Source organism: Gorilla gorilla, chromosome 6, assembly GCF_029281585.2.
Source record: "Gorilla gorilla gorilla isolate KB3781 chromosome 6, NHGRI_mGorGor1-v2.1_pri, whole genome shotgun sequence".
Classification (NCBI taxonomy): Eukaryota; Metazoa; Chordata; class Mammalia; order Primates; family Hominidae; genus Gorilla; species Gorilla gorilla.
In genome coordinates this window covers 84,873,750-84,894,735 of record NC_073230.2, presented here as the reverse complement: position 1 = coordinate 84,894,735, position 20,986 = coordinate 84,873,750, and the positions used below count along the sequence as shown (strand labels likewise).

The 20,986-nt window shown below is 50.1% G+C and overlaps 1 protein-coding gene across 1 annotated transcript in view; it reads left to right on the top strand.

The window, feature by feature from the left end:
- POR (cytochrome p450 oxidoreductase) overlaps positions 1-20,986 on the top strand; it is a 71,165-nt gene that overhangs the window by 41,912 nt on the left and 8,267 nt on the right. The window contains exon 3 of the mRNA XM_004045609.3: positions 14,821-14,869. Within this exon, the coding sequence (XP_004045657.2) occupies positions 14,821-14,869 (49 nt within the window). The remainder of the gene's footprint in view (positions 1-14,820; positions 14,870-20,986) is intronic.

The window sequence follows — 20,986 nt, the reverse complement described above, 5'->3', positions numbered from 1 at the left end:
AGACTGTGGGAGCTGTGGGGTCCCAAAGCACTTGTATTTTTTTGTTGATTCTCACTGTTCCTCTTTGCCAGGATGCTGAAACTCTGTTCCCTCCACCTAATCATGATCTTCTAACCTTATGTGTGTGGAGATATGCAGTTTCCAGAGTCTTTTCTCTTCCCTCATTAAATCACGCTGGATGCCTGCTGCGGCCAGGGCTTTTACCTGTACGCTATACAAGACAAATATTTCTAGTACCATGGCTACATTCTGGACCCTGAAGTTGGGTGCCCAAGGTTGAGTACTGACTCTCCCACATTAGCCATCTGACATCAGCCAGGCGACTTGATCTTTCCAAGTCTGTGTCCCCAACTGTAAGCTGGAGGTAGTAGTAGTACTTACCTCATAAGGTTGTGAAAACTAAGTTAATCCATCATAGAGCTCTTTGCTCAGTTCCTGGTGCATAGTAGGCTCTCAGGTGTTAAGGATTGTTACTATTTATTTATGTATTTTGAGGCAGGGTCTCACTCTGTCGTTCAGGCTGGAATACGCGGGCACGATCTCGGCTCACTGCAACCTCCGCCTCCCAGGCTCAAGAGATCCTCCCACTTTGGCCTCCCAAGTAGCTGGGACTACAGGCGTGCACCACCACCCTTGGCTAATTTTTATATTTTTTGTACAAATGGACATCTAACAATGTTGCCCAGGCTGGTCTGAAACTCCTGGGCTCAAGCAGGAGTTTCCCTGCCTCGGCCTCCCAAAGTGCTGGGATTACAGGCGTGAGCCACCATGCCTGGAGTGTGTTATTATTTTTATCCTTTTTATTAATACCGTCTCCAGTCTTACAAGAGCCCTTCCACGAAGACATGAGCAGCCCATTTTGCGGATGAAGAAACCGAGGTGCCAGGGATTGCGGAGTTTGCCCAAGGCCACCTAACTTCTAAATAGCAGCAGAGTTGGCTTTTGAATGAAGTCTGCAAGCTCCACAAGCCATGTTTTCTCTACTTTGCCATGCTGCTCCTAATTTAGTGTTAATAGGCCTCCTACGATAGTGTTAGTCTCCTAAAATAGTGTTAATAGGCCTGGCATGGTGGCTCACGCCTGTAATCCCAGTGCTTAGGGAGGCTGAGGCACAAAGATTGCTTGAGCCAGGAGTTCAAGACCAGCCTGAGCAACATAGAGAGACCCCCCCCCCATCTCTACAATAAACAAAAAAGGGTGGTGTTAATTTGTTAATTTACCTACAAGGAGAGTATTCCTTATCTGAAGTGCTTGGGGCCAGAAGTGTTTCAGATCTTGGACTTTGGAATGTTTGCATTATACTCACCAGATGAGCATTTCTTATCTGAAAATCTGAAATGCTCCAATGATTCTTCCCTTTGAGGATCATGTTGACGCTCAAAAAGTTTCAGATTTCAGATTTTAGATTAGGGACATTCAGCCTGTAGATGTTATTTTACAAAGCAGGAAGTTGGGTGTAGTGGTTCATACTTGTGATCCCAGCTCTTTGGGAGGCCAAGGCAGGAGGATTGCTTAAGCCCAGGAGTTGGAGACCAGCCTGGGCAACGTAGCAAGACCCTGTCTCTATAAAAAATAGGAGAAAACTGAGGCTCAGAAAAGTCACCTAGCTGATACAACCAGGCCTCAAGCCTAGATCTCCTATTCTAAATCCCATATCAGTGTCCCTGGCTACCGGTATTTCAGTGAGCACAGGTGATTTCTGTTATAGCCACAGAGCAGTAGGGAGTAATAGGGCTTAGTGTGGGGAAGGTATGTGGCCCAGGGCTATATCAGGAATTCTCACCATGATTTCTGGTGGCTTCTAGAATTGGCATTTATTTATTTTGTTTTAGAGACAGGGTCTCGCCCTGTCACCCAGGCTGGAGTGCTATGGCGTGATATCAGTTCACTGCAACCTCTGCCTCTGGGGCTCAAGTGATTCTCTTGCTTCAGCCTCCCAAGTTGCTGGGATTACAGGCACCCACCATGATGCCCGGCTAATTTTTGTATTTTTAGTAGAGATGGAGTTTCACCACGTTGGCCAGGCTGGTCTTAAACTCCTGACCCCAAGTGATCCATCTGCCTGGGCGTCCCAAAATACTGGGATTACAGGTGTGAGCCACTGTACCGGGCCAAACACATTTTTAAAACAAAAAACCCAGTGGGATTTTTGTTGGAATTGGATTGAATCTGTATATTAATATGGGAAGAGTTGACATCTTACAATATTGAGCTTTCTATTCCATGAACATTGTTTTATCCCTCCCGGGGAGGTCTTTTGGACTGTTTGTAATAGCAATTAATGACTTGTTAGAGAGGAGTGGTAATGAGCAACAAGTTCTTTTTCATACTAATAGTAGCAGTAATGATAATAAATGGCTCTTCCTGCCAGGTGTGGTGGCTCACGCCTGGAATCCCACACTTCAGGAGGCCGAGGCAGGTGGATTGCTTTGAGCCCAGGAGTTCAAGATCAGCCTGGCAACATGACGAAACCCTGTCTTTACGGAAAAAATACAAAAATTAGCCAGGCACGGTAGCATACGCTTGTAGTCCCAGCTACTCAAGAGGCTGAGGTGAGAGGATCATCTGAGCCTGGGATGCCAAGGCTGCCGAGCGCCGAGCTCACACTGCTGCACTCCAGCCTGGGCGACAGAGCAAGACCCCGTCTCAAAATAATAATAATAATAATAATAATAAAATAATAATGACTCTTTCACGTCCACTCCCACTCACTCAGGTTGCACCTCTGAACAGAGCATTTCGCACTGGGGCAGCTCGTGCCCTAAGGGAGCCCCAGGGAATGCTCAGCCTCTTGAGTAGCTGGGGTGACGGGCACATGCCACCATGCCTGGCTTATTTTTTTTTTTTAAAGACATGGTCTCGCTCTGTTGCCCAGGCTGGGTCTTAACCTCCTGGCCTCAAGCAGTCTCCCTGCCTCAGCCTTGCAAAGTTCTGAGATCACTCACTGTAGGATCCAAAGTCCCACAGGATCCAGGGCTCCTGTGGGCTCTCTCTCCTATGGGCCCGGCAGCTTTGCTCACCCTTATGGAACAACACCACATGGCGTGCCCTCTTGGTGATGGAATTTGTATTTTTGCCTCCCATGGTGCAGAGAGCGTCCCATTTCCGTCTGGGTCCCTACCTTAGTGCGGGGCCGCCTGTCGGAGGGAAGCTCCTCAGAGAATGGCCGTTGAATTAACCAAGGCTAAATCTGTATGTGTGGCTGCCTCTAGGGAAACCCGTGACCTCCAGGCTGGGTTTGGCTTACACAGTATTTTTTTAAAAAATATTTTAATTAGAACGTTAAAAAGTGTGGCAGTATCAGGCCCAGCGTGGTGGCTGACACCTGTAATCCCAGCACTTTGGGAGGCCAAGGCAGGTGGATCACATGAGGCCAGGAGTTTGAGACCAGCCTGGCCAACATGGCAAAACCCTGTCTCTACAAAAAGTACAAAAATTAGCTGGGCATGGTGGCGCGTGCCTGTAATCCCAGCTACTCGGGAGGTTGAGGCAGGAGAATCGCTTGAATCCAGGAGGTGGAAGTTGCAGTGAGCTGAGATCACGCTACTGCACTCCAGCCTGGGCGACGGAGTGAGACCAAAAAAAAAAAAAAAAAGGCAGTATCAAATAAAAACTTAGACTTATAGCTTCTTTAAAAAAAAAAAAATAGAGGATCTGGTCATACTGGACCCGCAGTGATGCCCACCAACTGTGGGGCAGCTGAGCAGCAGCCCCATTCTGCATGAGGCCTGTGCGCTGCATTCACTCTGACCCTCCAGCCAACTCAGGCTGCTGTGCTCATGTTGCCTCTACTGGCCCTGAGAAGCTCTGCAGTGCCCCCTGCACCTGTGCTTTGCTCCTGGAACGCTAGAGTGCTTTAAAGAAAAATAAAGCTTCTTATGGAACATTTCAAACACCAGAGTGTAGGGCACAGGAGAGTGGACCCCATACGCCTCCAGCCCCCAGTTTTCATAGCTACTCACTCCTCGCCGGTCTTATTTCTTTCCGCTGCCCCCCACCGCCGCACCAGTCCTGGATTATTTTAATGCAATCCCCAGATGTCATATTTTATCAGGAAATGTTTCAGTCCTCTAAAATTCAAGGACTCGCCAGGCATGGCGGCTCATGCCTGTAATCCCAGCACTTCGGGAGGCTGAGGCAGGAGAATCACTTGAAGCCAAGTGTTCGAGATCAGCCTGGGTAGCATAGCAAGACCCCGTCTCTACAGAAAACACAAACATTAGCCAAGTGTGGTGGCACATGCCTGTGGTCCCAGTTACTCAGAAGGCTGAGGTGGGAGGATCACTTGAGCCCAGGAGGTTGAGGCTGCAGTGAGCCATGGTTGTGCGACTGCACTCCAACCTGGGTGACAGAGCGAGACCCTGTCTCAAAAAAAAAAAAAGTAAACTTCAAGTATTCTCCTTTCTGAACATACAACGCCATCTTCACACCTTGAAAGTCAACAGTAATTCTTCAGCATCGTTAGATACCCAGACAACATTTATTCATAGTTCCCTGATTGACTGATAAATGTTTGATTTTGTTTAACAGTTTTTGTTTGTTTAATTCAGGATCTAAACATGACCCATACACTGCAGTTGATTAATAAATCTTTCGTTTGGGAGAGGTCAGGTATATTAAGGTATAATTTGCATACAGTAAAATGCCCCCCTCCTCCCTTTTTTTTGAGACAGGGTCTTGCTCTTTCACCCAGGCTGGAGTGCAGGGGTGTGATCAGGGCTCACTACAGCCTCTACCTCCCAGGCTTAAGGGGATCGTCCCATCTCAGCCCCCTGAGTATCTGGGGCTACGGGCATGTGCCACCATACTCGGCTAATTTTTATTTTTAATTTTAGTAGAGACAAAGTCTCACTATGTTGCCCAGGCTGGTCTTGTTCGAACGTCTGAGTTCAAGTGATCCTCTTGCCTCAGCCTCCCAAAGTGCTAGGATTAGGATTACAGGCATGAGCCACTGCGCTGGGCCAAAATTTTCCTCTTGAAGTGCACCATTTCATGAGTCTCGACAGATGTATGTGATTCTATAATCAGTATCATAATCGAAATCTAGAACATTTCATCACTCCAAAACAGTCCTGTCCTACCTCTTTGCAATCATTCTCCTCCATCGGGTAATCAGCCGCTGGCAACTGCCAATCTTATTTCTGTCCCTGTAGTTTAACATTTTCCAAAGCGTCACGTAAATGGAATGATAGCACCATGGGCTGCTGTGCCAGCGGTTTTTCCTTAGCGACACGTCAGCTCCCTTTCCATTCCTAAGCTTCCCTTCCATCCCGTTTCTTCCTTGAAACATCATTTGTATCACAGTTTCCCACAGTCTGGATTTTCCTGATTACGTCCCCCTGGAGATTGCTTTTGAAAAGCCACAAAAGATCTCATTTTCCTGAGTGACCTTCCTTTTGGGGCCTGCCCTTGACAGAAAGCCTGGGAGGCCGGGGGTCAGGGCTGCCAGCATCACGTGTCTGTTTTTTATCTCCTGAGTGCTAACAGATGGGAAGTGGATCTGGGGGTCTTGCCACATCCAGTTCAGGGTCACTTTCTCTGTAGTGAGGTCCTTGGCTCCATCAAGCACGAAAAGAGAAACACAAATGAGACTGGCAAAGAGGAAAGCATTAGGGGAAGCCTGTGGCCATGAGAGTAGACGGTGCAGGGGGCCCACTGCCTCCCGCTGCTGTGGGAACGGCCAGGACATGGGCCAGGGTGTTTCTGCCACTTCTGCAAGCACAGCTCTGGGTTTTCTGCTGCCACGTGACCTCCAAAGGGACCTCGCCTCCTCTCCTTCCTTTCCTGGTCCCTGATGAGACGGGGCAGGTTTCTGTCACTCTGACAAGTGCTTGAAACTCCAGACATGGGCTGTCAGGAACTGCCGTGCAGAGCGCATGTTGTCTGACCTCCTGACTTCACTGGGCCCTGTCGGGTGCAGGAGAGGGAGCTGTGGATGGCACAGTGGGACACGTGCTCTACCGGCCTGGGGGGTGGTGGGAATGCAGAGGAGGGGTATCCCCCATTGGGGGTGTGTCAGGGATGAGATGCCCCAACAGGAGCCTGGGAGGCCAAGTGTGGAGGCTGGGAGGCAAGGACACGCGGGGCTGTTCCAAGGGAGCCACATGCTGGTAGAGCCCAGGCACAGGTCACCAAGGGAGTCAGGGGTCGTGGGGGGTCAGAGGTCATAAAAGGAGTTGGGGTCACCAAGGAAGTCAGGTCATGGAGGGAGCTGACACAGGAGAGCATCTTAGAGGGCCTTGGGACCTTCCAAGGGGTATGGATTTTTTTCCCCAGCTTTATTGAGGTATAAATGACAAAAATTATATATATTTATCAGAGCATCTAAGTTTTTTTCTTTTTCTTTCTTTCTTTTTTTTTTTTGAGATGGAGTCTCACTCTGTGGCCCAGGCTGGAGTGCAGTGGCACAATCTTGGCTCACTGCAACCTCTGCCTCCTGGGTCCAAGTGATTCTCCTGCCTCAGCTTCCCGAGTAGCTGGGACTACAGGTGCCTGCCACCACGCCCAGCTAATTTTTGTATTTTGAGTAGAGATGGGGTTTCACCATGTTGACCGGGCTGGTCTTGAACTCCTGACCTCAAGTGATCCACCCACCTCAGCCTCCCAAAATGTTGGGATTACAGGCGTGAGCCACTATGCCCAGCCTAAGCATTTTTCTTTTTTTCTTTTTGAGACTAAGTCTCGCTCTTGTCCCCCAGGCTGAAGTGCAATGGCACAATCTCTGCTCACTGCCACCTCCGCCTCCCGGGTTCAGGTGATTCTCCTGCCTCAGCCTCCCGAGTAGCTGGGATTACAGGCGCCTGCCACCACACCCGGCTAATTTTTGTATTTTTAGTAGAGATGGGGTTTCACCATATTGGCCAGGCTGATCTCGAACTCCTGACCTCAGGTGATCCGCCTGCCTCAGCCTTCCAAAGTATTGGGATTACAGGTGTGAGCCACTGCACCAGGCCAGCATTTTTCTTCCTTTGTAAATTTTATTTTTCCCAGCTTTAAAATGACATAATTGACAAAAATTTTATACATATATTTAAAATTATGTAAGTTCAAAGTATACAGTGTGATGTTCTGATATATGTATCTTAGCTGAGCATGGTGGCTTACACCTGTAATACCATCTACTTGGGAGGCTGAGGCGAGAGGATCACTTGAAGCCAGGAGGTCAAGGCCAGCTTGGGCAACATAGCAAGACCTCGACTCTACAAAAACTTAAAAATAAATTTAAAAATTAGCTGGCCATGGTGGTGTGGACCCGTCATCGCAGCACTTTGGGAGGCTGAGGCAGGAGGACTGCCTGAGCCCAGGAGTTGGAGGCTGCAGTGAGCTATGGTCACGCCACTGCACTCCAGCCTGGGCAATGGAGCGAACCCTGTCTCTAGAAAAACTAAAAAATCAATTTAAAAAAATGACATATGTGGATGACGCTAACAGGGAGCTGGGGAAGCCTGTGTAGGAGGGCGGTGTCTGGAGAGCGGTGGCCCCATGAAGCGCCATTTGGAGCTGCAGTGGAGGGAGCTGACTTGGAAGCAGGAAGATGGGCCAGGAGGCTGCTGGCCTCAGCCTAGCAGAAATTGACCAGGGCCACTCGGCACAGATGGAGAGCCGAGTGCAAATGCAGGTGTCAGTGGATCAGAGAAAGGGCTCCAAGCCAGGGCTTTTGAAAACATAATTCTGGGACCCTCATCACCCACCATAGGTGATGTTCTTATCCCCATTTTACAAATGGCAGTGCTGATTCCAGGAGAGGGTGAGTGACCTGGTCAAGGCTGGCGTTAGCACATGAGAGCTGGGATTCCAGCCTGGGGCTTCCTGCACCATGCTTTTGCTCCCTCGGACCCCTGGCTCTTGTCATGGCCACCCCAGCCCGCCCCTCTTTTCCATCCCCTTTGATTGCACACAATAGCAGAGCCACTTTGTGCCAGATCAGATGATCTTACTGTCTGAGGGTATGGCCTTTTCTTTCTGTCACCGATGGGCTGAATAACCCTGAGTTTCTCTTCTCTGTCTCTGGAAAATTAGCCCTAGTCCTGGCCACCCCCTGGCTCAGGGTCACTGCTGAGGTCGTCAGAAGAGCATCAAGGCTTCTGCGTGTGTGGAACAGCACAGCAGGCTTTCTGAGCTTCACAGACTTGCTCACGGAGTCCTGATGTGAACACGTGCTGGAGGACATGGTCAGGGGGAATGAGGGAGCGGCAGCCCACCAGAGCCTTAGAGCGTCCTGAGGACACGGCCCCAGGATCCTTGGGAAGGGCTGTGAGATGTGCTGCCTGAACGTGCCCGGGGCGCACTGCAGACAGGGTAAAGCCGGGGGAGGTGGACCTTGCTTGGGGAGCAGACAGGAACCCCGGGTGCTGGGCCGCTGGGCCCTGGAGCTTTCACAGGCCTGGAGTTGAATTACCGCTTCACCCACCCCCAGCCTCACTGCCTTGTCAAGGTGGATAGAAACCCTTGCGCACTGCACAGGGTGGTGAGGATTAAACAAAATAAAATAGAAAGCTTCTTGAATGCTAGCCAGCATGCAGTAGGCACTCAGTAAGAAGTCATTCCCTTCGCCTGTTTTGTCTCTGACCTGTGGCCACTCACACCTGCTTTCACCTCCCCCTGCCTGTAGCCAGCTGTCTCCAGCAGGTGCCCTCCCCACGTGTTCATCAGAGTCCCTGTCCGCAGAGACAGCTGCTGGCTTCTATCTAAGCTCCAGCAAACCACTTTCTGTTTTACCAAAGGCTGGTGTTTCCAACCATTAGCCCCATGCCACAAGGCTCTGAAGGTCAAGAAATCTGGGTCCGCCTAGCAGAGCCCACTCTCCGTCCTGCCAGAGCAGGCTGCCCCCAGCTCTGCTGCCATCGTGCCCCTGTGCCTCAGCCGCCACCCCTTCTCTCGCCGTGGGCGCCCATGACCCTGGAGCCTGGAGAACTTGGCAGTAGACGCTAGGTTCTGAAAGGGAGCTGGTCCAAAGCAGCTTCCCTGTGTGTCGCTAAGGGCAGGGGACAGTCTCAGGAGAAATCGAGTCCACTGCGGAAAATCCAACTGGATTTGCAGTTTCCAGAAATGTTCCTCAGCGTCGCCTGAGACGGGAACAAAATGAACCGCACATCTCGGTTCATCTCGGTCCAAGTGACTCAGTGCTTTTCCTGCCCTCTCTCATCTTCCCCACGCGGTAGACTACAGCTGACTTCTGATCCTGAACCCAGAAAGAATCCTGCACCCAATTTAGGCGTGGAGAGCCTTAATTGGAACCTTTCATGCTCCATTCTGGAGCCATGTGGTCTGTGTGCTCCAGGCCTGGGACAGCTGCCACCTCTGTACGGCTGGAGCCTTGGGCTTTCTGGTTTTGTTTGTTTGTTTTTTCTTGAGACAGGGTCTCACTCTGTCAACCAGGTTGGAGTGCAGTGGCACAATCTTGGCTCACTGCAACCTTCACCTCAGCCTTCAGGCTCAAGTGATCCTCCTACCTCAGCCTCCCAAGTAGCTGGGACCACAGGTGCACACCTCTACACCCGGCTAATTTTTGTATTTTTGGTAGAGACAGGCCGTTTTGCCATGTTGCCCAGGCTGGCCTCAAACTCCTGAGCTATGGCGTCCACCCGCCTCGGCCTCCCAAAGTGCCGTACTGGTGTGAGCCACTGCACCCCGCCGAGCCTTGGGCTTTCGGATGGGCTGTTTGCACTCGGGAACCTCAGAAGGGTGCTCCCCAAGACAGAACATCACCACTGCAAACAGAGCCCAGCTTGCCAGGCATTTCCCCAACTGCCCTGATGGGAGGGGAAGGTGTGTCTTTCATGGCACACAGGATGCTCCCCGCTGACATGGACCCAGTGTCTTAGGCTCTGTTTGCCCGCAGTTCTTTTGTGTGGGGGAAGACAGGGACCAGACTTAATTTAATGTGATTGTGTGGTGCCCTGGCAGCGGGATCAGTGTGGCTTCCTTTATGGAGTGCAGCCCTGCCATAGCAACCTGCAGGCTGTCTTCTAGAGCCTAGAAGAGCTTTGTTCCGCAGACATGACTTCCTTTTTTTTTTTAAATGGGAAACGGGGAGGGCGTGGGGAGAAGGGCTCTGATATAAACAGTTACCAAGGAGACCCGAGTCGGGGTTGGAAAGGTTTTCTCCTTCCCTCGGTCCATACAGAGGGAGGAGGGGTGCATGCCCGGTGCAGGGACTCATGGGAGGCTTCACTCTGGAATCCTGAGTCCTGCCTGCTGGGGCTCCAGATGTTGCAGAGTTCTTAGGCTCGTGGGGGCAGACGCAGGCAGGAGCTCAGGGAGATTCCGAGAGGACTTTGGGGTGTCCAGGAGCACTTTGAGGCCACGGGCCCAGGCAACTTCCCCACCAGTACGGAACAGGGGATGCACAGGGCCGAACTTTCCATCTGCTGGCCCCTGCTGGTGTCCAGGAGAGAGCTGTGACCCTCCTTTTTCCTTAAGTCCTGGAGCTGAGAGTGAGAAGCCATGGGGTGCACGTACTCGTCTCCACCTGAGGAGCCCGCTCTGAGAAGGTCAGTTCCTGACACTGTCCCTGGCGGCAGACTGCCCTCATGCCCCTTGGCCAGGGGACGCCCGCACCCTCACTCGAGTGTGGGAGACTTCCTCCTGGCGGGGACCTGCTGGAGGCCTGAAGATGCGGCTGCCTGGAGTTAACAGCAAGGTCAGCCATTCCCAGGGTTGCTGCCCCTGTCTCTGGCGAGGGACTCAGCCAGGCCTAGGCACTGGTGGCCCCTCTGGTCCAGGACTTGCACGCTGCATTTCCCTGCTTCCAAAGGAAGGAATTTGGACTGGAGACCAGGAAGGCCTCATGCACCCTCTTCTCTGCCTATAAATAATCAGGTCCCCCATGCAAATCCAGGTCTGAAGTCCTCCGATGGAATAGAGCCCATTCAGAGCAGTCCAGTGTGGGCCCTCTCGGGCTAAGCCCGTGAACTTTGCTTCTTGGAGCCCCCAGCAGGGCCTTGGGTTGGGAAGGGAGTTTCCTGGCACCCTCCCCGGCAGGATGGGTTTAACCAGCAGGAACTTGAAGGAATTGTTCTGTGTTGCGCCGGTGACCTAGAGGCACAGGTCCGTCTCCAGCTCCTTGGGTTCCCTTTTCCCCCCTGGACCACTCACACTTCCTGGGTGAACCCTTGCCTTGGGGCAGAGCAGGCTGGCACACCTTGTCCACTCTGACGTTCCAGCCCAGAGGCTCCCCTGTCCACTCCCAGGGCCAGCCAGCCTGGCATTCTGCTTTGTCCAACTGCGTCAGGAGGTCACATGGAAGCCCTCCTCCCCACCCACTCGCTGGGCTTCTGGGACGGGAGCCGAGCTTAGAAGTTGCCATCCCTTGGCAGCCCGCTTCCCGTGGGGCTGTCTCTCCAGGGGGCCGTTTTCTATTCCTGAGAAGACAGCCCAGCTCGTCCAAGAGGCCTTTCCTGGTTTCTTCAGCCGTAAGCGTCTGCTCCCTTTGAAGCCCTGTGGCGTGAACCTGTCCTGTCCCATCCGTCCCTGTGGCGTGAACTGTGCCATCCATCTATGTGGTCTTAGCACATGCCACCTTGTGCCATGGATGTCTTTGAAATCACAGGCTGACCGCCTTCCAGGGAATGCCCTTTTTTCTACTGGGTGTTAACCAAGTTCCCCAGTCAGGCACCGGGGAGGCTGCAATAACCAGATGCAGCGCTTTAATAATAGTGTGGGCACGAGAGGGGCGGGGCCTGTGCAGTCCCGTGCCTGTCTAGTGTCAGAGCCAGGATTTAAAGCCAGGTCCGCCCTGCCACGTGGCTCTTCCCATCTTGCTGGGATCCTCCTCGGAGGCTGTCTTCCCCTGGCTGGAGGGTTGGGCCTGTGAAGTCACAGGTTGTTTCGTTCTAGTCTCATGCCCTCGGTGCCTGGCGCAGTGCCTCCCGTGCCCCTACCCGGCTGGCCTGTGTTACCCGCCAGGCACTCACGGGGCACTGGAGTTTGCTCTTGTCCTTTTCTTCAGCAAATCTTCAGATCCACTTTGTTGGAGATGGAACTTCCCTGGAAGCATCTGTCCTTTGAGTAGAGATAGGGGTTGGCTTTTCAGCTGATGCCAGATCAGACCTCAGAGGTGGCTAGGGAGTGAGAAGTGCCTTCAACAGCCTCTTAGTCCGCCCCTGCCAGCCTCGTGCTGGACAGAGAACTCAGGGCTGGCCACCCTAGGAGGAGACACGGCGTCCTGTGCCGTGTGCTAGGCGTCGCGCTCATGGCAGGGATACACAGACAGCCCCCAAGGTTATTCAACCCAGGCTTCCAGTTAAGCCATGGGAATGTGCAGAGTAAAGTGCCTTGGCCGGCCAGTGTGTGTGCCACAGCGAAGACGGCGACAGTAGCGTTGCTGCGTGAGGGGCAGGGACGGCCTCTGGGAGGGGAAAGTTAAGTTCTGTGGTAAAGGATGAGTAGAAGGTGGGAAGGGGTCACAGGAAGGGCCTTGTAGGCCCAGGGAGCCGCGTGGAAATGTGAGTAGCTTAGCGTAGCCCAGAGAGGTGGGAAATGGGGCCGGGCCACTGCGGGAGGGGTGTTCAGAATCGGCTACTTTTCTCTTGTTTAAAATATCTGCTCTTCTGGGGTCCCCTTACTCAGGGTGTAGCTGTTCTAATTATCCTTATTGTTGGAGGCTTCAAAATCAATCAGTCGGGCCCCACATGTACCACTTCTGTTTGTTTATATCGGTTGGTTGGTTGATTTACAGGGTCTCCCTCTGTCTCCCGGGCTGGAACCCGGGTGTTTGAAGCTGCAGTGAGCTATGATCGCACTGCACGGTCATGTGATCGCACGGTGGTGAGATCATCGCCCACTGCAGCTTCAAACACCCAGGTTCAAGGGATCCTCCCACCTCAGCCTCCTGAGTAGCTGGGACCACAGGCACAGACCACCACACCGGGCTAATTAAAAAAATTTTTTTTTTTATTTTTTAGAGATAGAGTATTGCTGTTTTACCCAGGCTGGTCTCAAACTGGCCTCAAGTGATCCTCCCACCTTGGTTTCCCAAAGTGCTGGCATTACAAGTGTCGGCCACTGAGCTAGGTTCTTGGATACTCTCTTTAAGAAAGTGCCTCTTCTTGGAAGTTGCAGTGAGCCAAGATCGTGCCACTGCACTCCAGCCTGGGCGACAAAGCGAGACTCCATCTCAAAAAAAAAAAAAGAAAAAGAAAATGCCTCTTCAAGTCTTTTGATAGTTTTTCTGATGGAGGATTTGTCTTTTTCCTGTTGATTTGTAGGGCTTTCTTACATTTTCGATCAAAGTCTTTTGCCCACATATAAGTACATTACAAATATCCTCTCCCACACTGCAGCTTGCCTTTCCTTCCTTTAATGGCGTTATTTTATTTTTTTATTTTATTTTATTTTATTTTAAATTTTATTTTATTTTATTTTATTTTATTTTATTTTATTTTTTGAGACAGATTCTCACTCTATTGCCCAGGCTGGAGTACAGTGGCGTGATCTCGGCTCACTGCAACCTCCGCCTCCCTAGTTCAAGTGATTCTCCTGCCTCAGCCTCCTGAGTAGGTGAGATTACAGGTGCGCGTCACCAGGCCCGGCTAATTTTTGTATTTTTAGTAGAGACGGGGTTTTGCCGTGGTGGTCAGGCTGGGCTCAAACTCCTGACTCAAGTGATCCTCCCGCCTCAACCTCCCAAAGTGCTGGAATTACGTGCATGAGCCACTATGCCCGACCAAAAATGTCATTTTAAATACAAAAATGTATTTTCATCTTCAGGTTTGTCACTTGATTCAGAATGGCCATATGTCAAATCTCCGCCACCCAGAGGAAGGTGTTTCCCACCTTGCTGTATTCAGCCAGCGTTTTTCACCTCCTTCAGCTTGAAAGTCCTGGGCAAGGGGCACTGGGCTTGTTCCTCTGGCCCTGCAGGCTTGGGGCAAGGGTCAGAAGAAAACAGAAGAACAGAAAATGGGGCGGGGTGAGGGGTGGTGCGGGGGTAGAAGGCCAGAAGTGGACAGTGGACAGAAGATTGTGTCACCCCAGCCTGATCCTGAGGCTGGCGGGCACCAGGCTGCCCTCTGGAGGGGACGGACCCAGGTAAGGGCTGTAGTCCCAGGAACGCAGAGAAGGGAAAAATGAAATGTGGCCCAGTGCAGGGGAAGCGAAGGGGGTCTTTGAATCCCAGGGGAGCTGACCCTTGCGCAGGACCTTGAGGGCGGAGCAGGGGTCAGCCAGGTGAGGGGAGTGTGGCAGGAAGGCTCTGGGTGGAAGCGATGGCGTGCACAGGATTCTGAGGCCACCATGCAGGGAGGGGGTGTGAATTAGGCATCAAGCTTGGTTTGTGGAGGGGAGTGGCAGGTGACGCTGGAGACAGACTCTGAGGGGACTCGTGTGCCCGGATCCCATGGGTCGTGGGAGCTGTTGAAGAGCGGAGCAGGGAAGTGGCAGATGTGAGAGGCAGGGGCTGGAGAAGGAAGAGGTGAAGAGGTGGAAGGTCAGGCTGAGGTCAGGCCGTGGGGACCTGGGCTGTGGGTGGGGAGGAAGAGGGAAGTGGAAACCTTGGCTCTTCCTTGAGGGAAACAAGCCCATATCTATCTGGGTGCAGGAGAGGTCTTGGCTTTGCAAAGCACTGGTGTCGCAAGAGGCTTTACTGTAGGGGAAATGGGAAGGGTGAGCTGGTGCGGGAGGCCTGGGAGCCCTGGTGTTGGATTAGAGGCCAGCTGCTGGCTTAGCCCCTGGGGAGTGGCACGGGACAAAGCTGGAATGTCCCCTCCCTGTGCTGCCACAGCATCCCATGAAACCTGCATCTAAGGACACCCACGTCCCGTGACACCTGTGTCCCATGACACCTGCCTCCCACGCTCATTGCACACTTTTGTCTTGCAGGACCTCCTCTGTCAGAGAGAGCAGCTTTGTGGAAAAGATGAAGAAAACGGTGAGTTTCCTGCATGTCTTTACTCTTCTCAGGAAGCCTCGGCCCCGGTGGGCATGTAATCAAGTCTAGCAGACGGCTGGCGTCACCGCATAGAGGATGTCCCGGTGGCCAGGAGAGGGAACGCAGCCCGGCCCGCTTGGGAGTCATTCTTGCCTAACCAAAGCCCTGAAGCAGCTCTGCTGTTGCTGGGACAGTTTGTTTCCTTGAATCTTTACTTTTTGAACAAACCAAAGTCTAAGAACAGACCCTCCCTCTAACTCACGAAGCTTCTCCCGTCTGGCCTTGGCCTGTCCAGGAGCAGAGGTAAATCTCACAGAGCTGCAGTCATGGCACCACTGCCATTTTCTCTCTGCTTTGTTTTTGTTACTTTTTTTTTTTTGAGACGGAATCTCGCTCTGTCACCCAGGCTGGAGTGCAGTGGTGCAATCTCGGTTCACTGCAAGCTCCACCTCCTGGGTTCAAGCCATTCTCGTGCATCAGCCTCCCGAGTAGCTGGGATTACAGGTGCGTGCCACCACGCCCAGCTAATTTTTGTATTTTTAATAGAGATGGGATTTCACCATGTTGGCCAGACTGGTCTTGAACTCCTGACCTCAGGTGATCCGCCCGCCTCAGCCTCCCGAAGTGCTGGGATTACAGGCGTGAGCCACCGCACCCAATTTAACTATTTAATTGTAGGCATCAGTACTACATTTACATAGTTAAAATAAAAACATCCACTATTCAGTGGAAAGCTCCCCTCTGCCACCCACTCATCCCCACTGTTCTTATTATTTATGGATCCTTCTAGAGTTCCTGTATGAACATACAAGTAAAACAAACAGAGACTCTTATTTTTAATTTAAAAAAACCTTTATTTTATTTTAGAGACAGGGTCTCACTGTGTTGCCCAGGCTGGAGTGCAGCGGCGCCATCATAGCTCACTGCAGCCTCAAACTCCTAGACTCAAGCCATCCTCCTACCACAGCCTCCCAAGTAGCTGGGACTACAGGTGCACACCACCACGCCTGGCTAATTTTTTAATTTATTCTTCATAGGAACAGGTTCTCGCTATGTTGCCCAGGCTGGTCTTGAACTCCTGGCCTCAAGCAATCCTTCTGCCTCCGCCTCCCAAAGTGCTGGGACTGTAGGTGCGAGCCATTGCATCCAGCCTACACTTTTCTTAAAACACAAAACGTGGCATACTATGTGCACTGTTCCAGACCTTGCTTTTTTTTTTTTTTTTTGGAGACAGAGTCTCGCTCTGTTGCCCAGGCTGGAGTGCAATGGCATGGTCTTGGCTCACTGCAACCTCCACCTCCTCGGTTCAAGTGATTCTCCCGCATCAGCCTCCGGAGTAGTTGGGGTTAGACGCCTGCCACCGTGCCTGGCTAATTTTTGTATTTTTAGTAGAGACGGGGTTTCACCATGTTGACCAGGCTGGTCTCAAACTGCTGACCTCGTGATCCATCTGCCTCGGTCTCCCAAAGTGCTGGGATTACAGGCGTGAGCCACTGCGCCCGGCTGACCTTGCTTTAAAAAAAAAAGAACACAAAACAACTTAATATGTCTCAAAGATCCTTCCATATCAATACAAAGATACTGCCATCATCTTAGCTGTACCATGATTCCATTATATGGCCATCTGGATTCACTGTAACGCACTTAACCCTGTCCTGTTAAAGATGGGCACTGGGGCTGTTTCTACTCTTTGGCTCTTACCAACAATGTCACTGGGACTATGTAGCTCGGTTTGCACATTTCAAATACAAAGCAGTCCCAGAAGTGGAATTGCTGGATTGGAAGGTAGATGTGTTTGCAATCATGATAGAAGCTACAAATCGTCCCCGTAGGAGTCACACCGTGGCACGCGCTCAAGAATAGCGACGTGTGAGAAAACTGTTCCCCACAGCCTTGCCAACAGTTTGTTATTAAAGTTTAGATTTTTGTCAGTTTTCTAGGCTTAAAAAAAAAAATCTCAGTATAGTTGTAATTTACATTTTTATGAATGAGATTCAGTAGATTTTCACCCACCTAGGTCTAGATGGCTTCGTTTGTTTTTCTTTTTTCTTTTCTTTTCTTTTCTTTTTTTTTTTTTTTTGAGACAGGGTCTCGCTTTGTTGCCCAGGCTGGAGTGCAGTGGTGTGATCTCGGCTCACTGCAATCTCCACCTCCCGGGTTCAAGCAATTCTCATGCCTCATTCTCCTGAGTAGCTGGGATTACAGGTGCGTGCTACCATGCCTGGCTAACTTTTGTATTTTCATTAGAGACAGGGTTTTGCCATGTTGGCCAGGCTGGTCTCGAACTCCTGACCTCAGGTCATCCACCCAACTTGGCCTCCCAAAGTGCTGGAATTACAGGCCTGAACCACCGCACCCAGCCTCTTTTTTCTTTTTTTAATAGATTCTCTCTTCACATCTTTTGCCTGCTTTTCTGTTGGGACTGATCTTTCTCCTTGAAATTATTAGGGAGATGAATCTCTTGTCTGTGATATAAGTTGAAAATATCTTGCCCGTTAAAGAGTTTGTCTTTTAGTGAGATTCCATCTCTTAAAAAAAAGTTTGTCTTTCAACCTAGCTGATCGCATTTTTATTTGTTTTGCTGTGTAAAAGTTACAGAGTCACCTATATGATTCTTTCTTTTCGTGACTTCTGGTCTTAGAGTCATAATTTGAAGGTCTTCCCCATGCTAAAGAGATAAAGATATTCCTGTATTTTTTTCTAGTACTTTTAGGGTTTTGTTTTTCATATTCAAAATTTAAAATCTGATCTATTGGGAATTTATCCTGATGTAAGATGTGAGGTATGAATCCAATTCTACATTTTACATAGCTGTCTAAACACCATGTATTAGAGTCCATCTTTCCCCCACTGGTTTGAAATGCCACCTTTATCATATACTTAATTCCTGGGCTGGGCGCAGTGGCTCATGCCTGTAATCCCAACACTTTGGGAGGCCGAGATGGGCAGGTCGCTTGAGCCCAGGAGTTTGAGACCAGCCTGGGCAACATGGCGAAACCCCATCTCCACAAAAAATAGAAAAATTAGCGGGACACAGTGGTGCACGCCTATAGTCCCCGCTACCTGAGAGGCTGAAGTGGGAGGATAGCTTGAGCTTGGGAGGCACAGATTGCAGTGACCACTGGACTCAAACCTGGGCAACAGCTACACCCTGTGTCAAATAATAATAATAATAGCTGGGTCTCTGGGTTCTTTTCACTGGGCACGTGTTCAAGGTTCACCCACACTGTAGCATATGTTAGTACTTCCTTTTTATTGCCAAATAATGTTTTAATATATGGATTCTTACTTATTTTTCCATGACTTTTAGGATCAATTTGTTGAGGAAAAAAGAGCTGTTCAGATTTTTTTTTTTTTTTTTTTTTGGTAGAGACTGGGTCTCGCTCTGTTGCCCAGGCTGTTCTCAAACTCCTGGGCTTAAGCAGTCCTCCTGGTGTGGCCTCCCAGGGTACTGGGATTACAGGTGTGAGCCACTGCACCCAGCTGGTTCAGATTTCTATTACATCATGCCACATTTCTCTAGTGACATAAATAGAGCTGCCATTTTTGTGGGTCGAGACTCCCTGTCCATAATCGGGGTGCTTTTCCATTGGTGTGAGTCCTTTGTGTGTAGTTCAGTAGCTTCTGACACATCTCTTACAAAGTTTATTTCTAGGTATTTTATATATTTTGATGCTCCTGTAAATATTTAGCTGCTATCTTAGGTCATCTTTTGTTCTCTTAACCTGATAATCATGAGCACTTTCTCTTCTATTAAGTATTTTTACAGTGATTATTTTAAAATATCCATTTGGGCAAAAACCCTGTCTCTGCTAAAAATACAAAAATTAGCCGGGCGTGGTGGCATGCACCTGTAGTCCCAGGTACTCGGGAGGCTGATGCAGGAGAATCACTTGAACCCAGGAGGCGGAGGTTGCATTGAGCCAAGATCGCACCACTGCACTCCAGCCTGGCCAACAGAGCAAGATTCCATCTAAAAAAAAAAAAAATCCTTTTGGCCGGGTGCAGTGGCTCATGTCTGTAACCCTAGCACTTTGGGAGGCTGAGACGGGCGGATCACCTGAGGTCAGGAGCTTTGAGACCAGCTGGGCCAACATGGTGAAACCCTGTCTCTACTAAAAACACAAAAAATTAGCCAGGCATGGTGACGGACACCTGTAATCCCAGCTATTCAGGAGGCTGAGGCAGGAAAATCGCTTGAACCCAGGAGGCAGAGGTTTCAGTGAGCCGAGATCGCACCACTGCACTCCAGCCTAGGCGACAAGAGCAAAACTCTCTCAAGAAAAAAAAAAAAAACAATTTTTAATGATTTAACAATGATTTGTAGAAAATTCAGGAACTTTAAAAAGTATAAGAACATTTATTGTAATCCCTAAGTTTTTTTTGGTGGTGGTTTTGTTTTGAGACTCAGTCTCACTCCTGTCACCCAGGCTGGAGTGCAGTGGCTCAATCACAGCTCACTTCAGCCTCAACCTCCCAGGCTCAAGTGATCCTCCCACCTCAGCCTCCCAAGTAGCTAGAACCATAGGCATGCACCACCACACCCAGATAAATTTTTTGTATTTTTAGTAGAGACAGGGTTTTGCCATGTTGCCCAGGCTGGTCTCAAACTCCTGGGCTCAAGTCATCCTCTTACCTCGGCCTCCCAAAGTACTAGGATTACAGAAGTGAGCCACTGCACCTGGCCGCGTAAGTTTTATTTTGTATGAGGTGGGATTCAGTGTGAAAACTAGAGACTACTTTAGGCATTTTAATCTGGAAGGGATTTCACACGGGGAAGGGGGCGCTTCCAGGTTACTGGAGGGGCTGAAGGAGCAGGTTGGTCTCTAAGATATCACAGAAGCAACCTGCAAGGTAGCTGCTCTGTTCGAATCCAGCCTGAAACTGTTGAGTTCAGGACACACCACGTGTAGCTGCGATCCAGGATAAGAAGCTATTTCTACAGCTGCCTCTGAACATCACATAAGCCGGTAGCCAGGACTAGGAACTTGCAGTCTGGCTACCAAAACTATTAGAAATACCTCAGGTGGCTGGGCGCGGTGGCTCACGCCCGTAATCCCAGCACTTTGGGAGGCCAAGGTGGGCAGATCACCTGAGGTCAGGAGTTCGAGACCAGCCTGGCCAACGTGTTGAAACCCAGTCTCTACTAAAAATTCAAAAAAATTAGCCTAGCATAGTGGTGGGTGCCTGTAATCCCAGCTACTCAGGAGGCTGAGGCACGAGAATTGCTTGAACCCGGGAGGCAGAGGTTGCAGTGAGCTGAGATCGTGCCATTACACTCCAATCTGGGCGTCAGAGCGAGACTCCGTCTCACACACAAAAATAAAAAAAAGAAAAGAAAAAAAGAAAAATGCCTCAGGCACTGAAGACCAGGCACTGCAGAGAACCTCACATGTGCATGAGGGGCCAGGAAGCCTTTGCCTCCCTTCCACCCTTCAGATCTTGCAAAGCACGTTCAATTGGCTGAACCGAATTGGCTGCAACTCCAGCCCCAACGGGCTCTGGGGAATAGGATTTCAGGCTTTTCAACAGCTGCTGGAGGAGGAGGGTGGACTGATGAGTACGTGAGCCAGCCCCTAGGACCTTTCCCTGTTGTAAAATTTTATAATGAATATGTATTTAACCAGCAAAACACATCCAGAATGCCCCATTTAGGGACTCTCGGTATATTTCTTGCCAGTCTGTTTTCTTTGTGCCTGTGGGTATAGAAAGAAAATACATATGTATGTTTTGATATACATATCTATTATTTATATAACACAATTGGATTGTATAGCCAGCCCTGCATATCCGTGAGTTCGGAGTTCATGAATTCAACTGCAGATTGAAAATATTTGGAGAAAAAATGGATTGTTGTGTCTGTCCTGAACACATACTGTCATCTTACTGTTCCCTAAACAATACAGCATAGCAACTATTTACAGAGAATTTACATTACATTAAGTATTATATTAATAAGTAATCTAGAGATGATTTAAAGTATGTTGGAGGATGTGTGTAGGCTACACACAAATACCACATCATTTTATAGCGGGGACTTGAGCATCCTTGGATTTTTGTTTGTTTTTTTTTGTGATGGAGTTTTGCTCTTGTAGCCCAGGCTGGAGTGCAATGGCG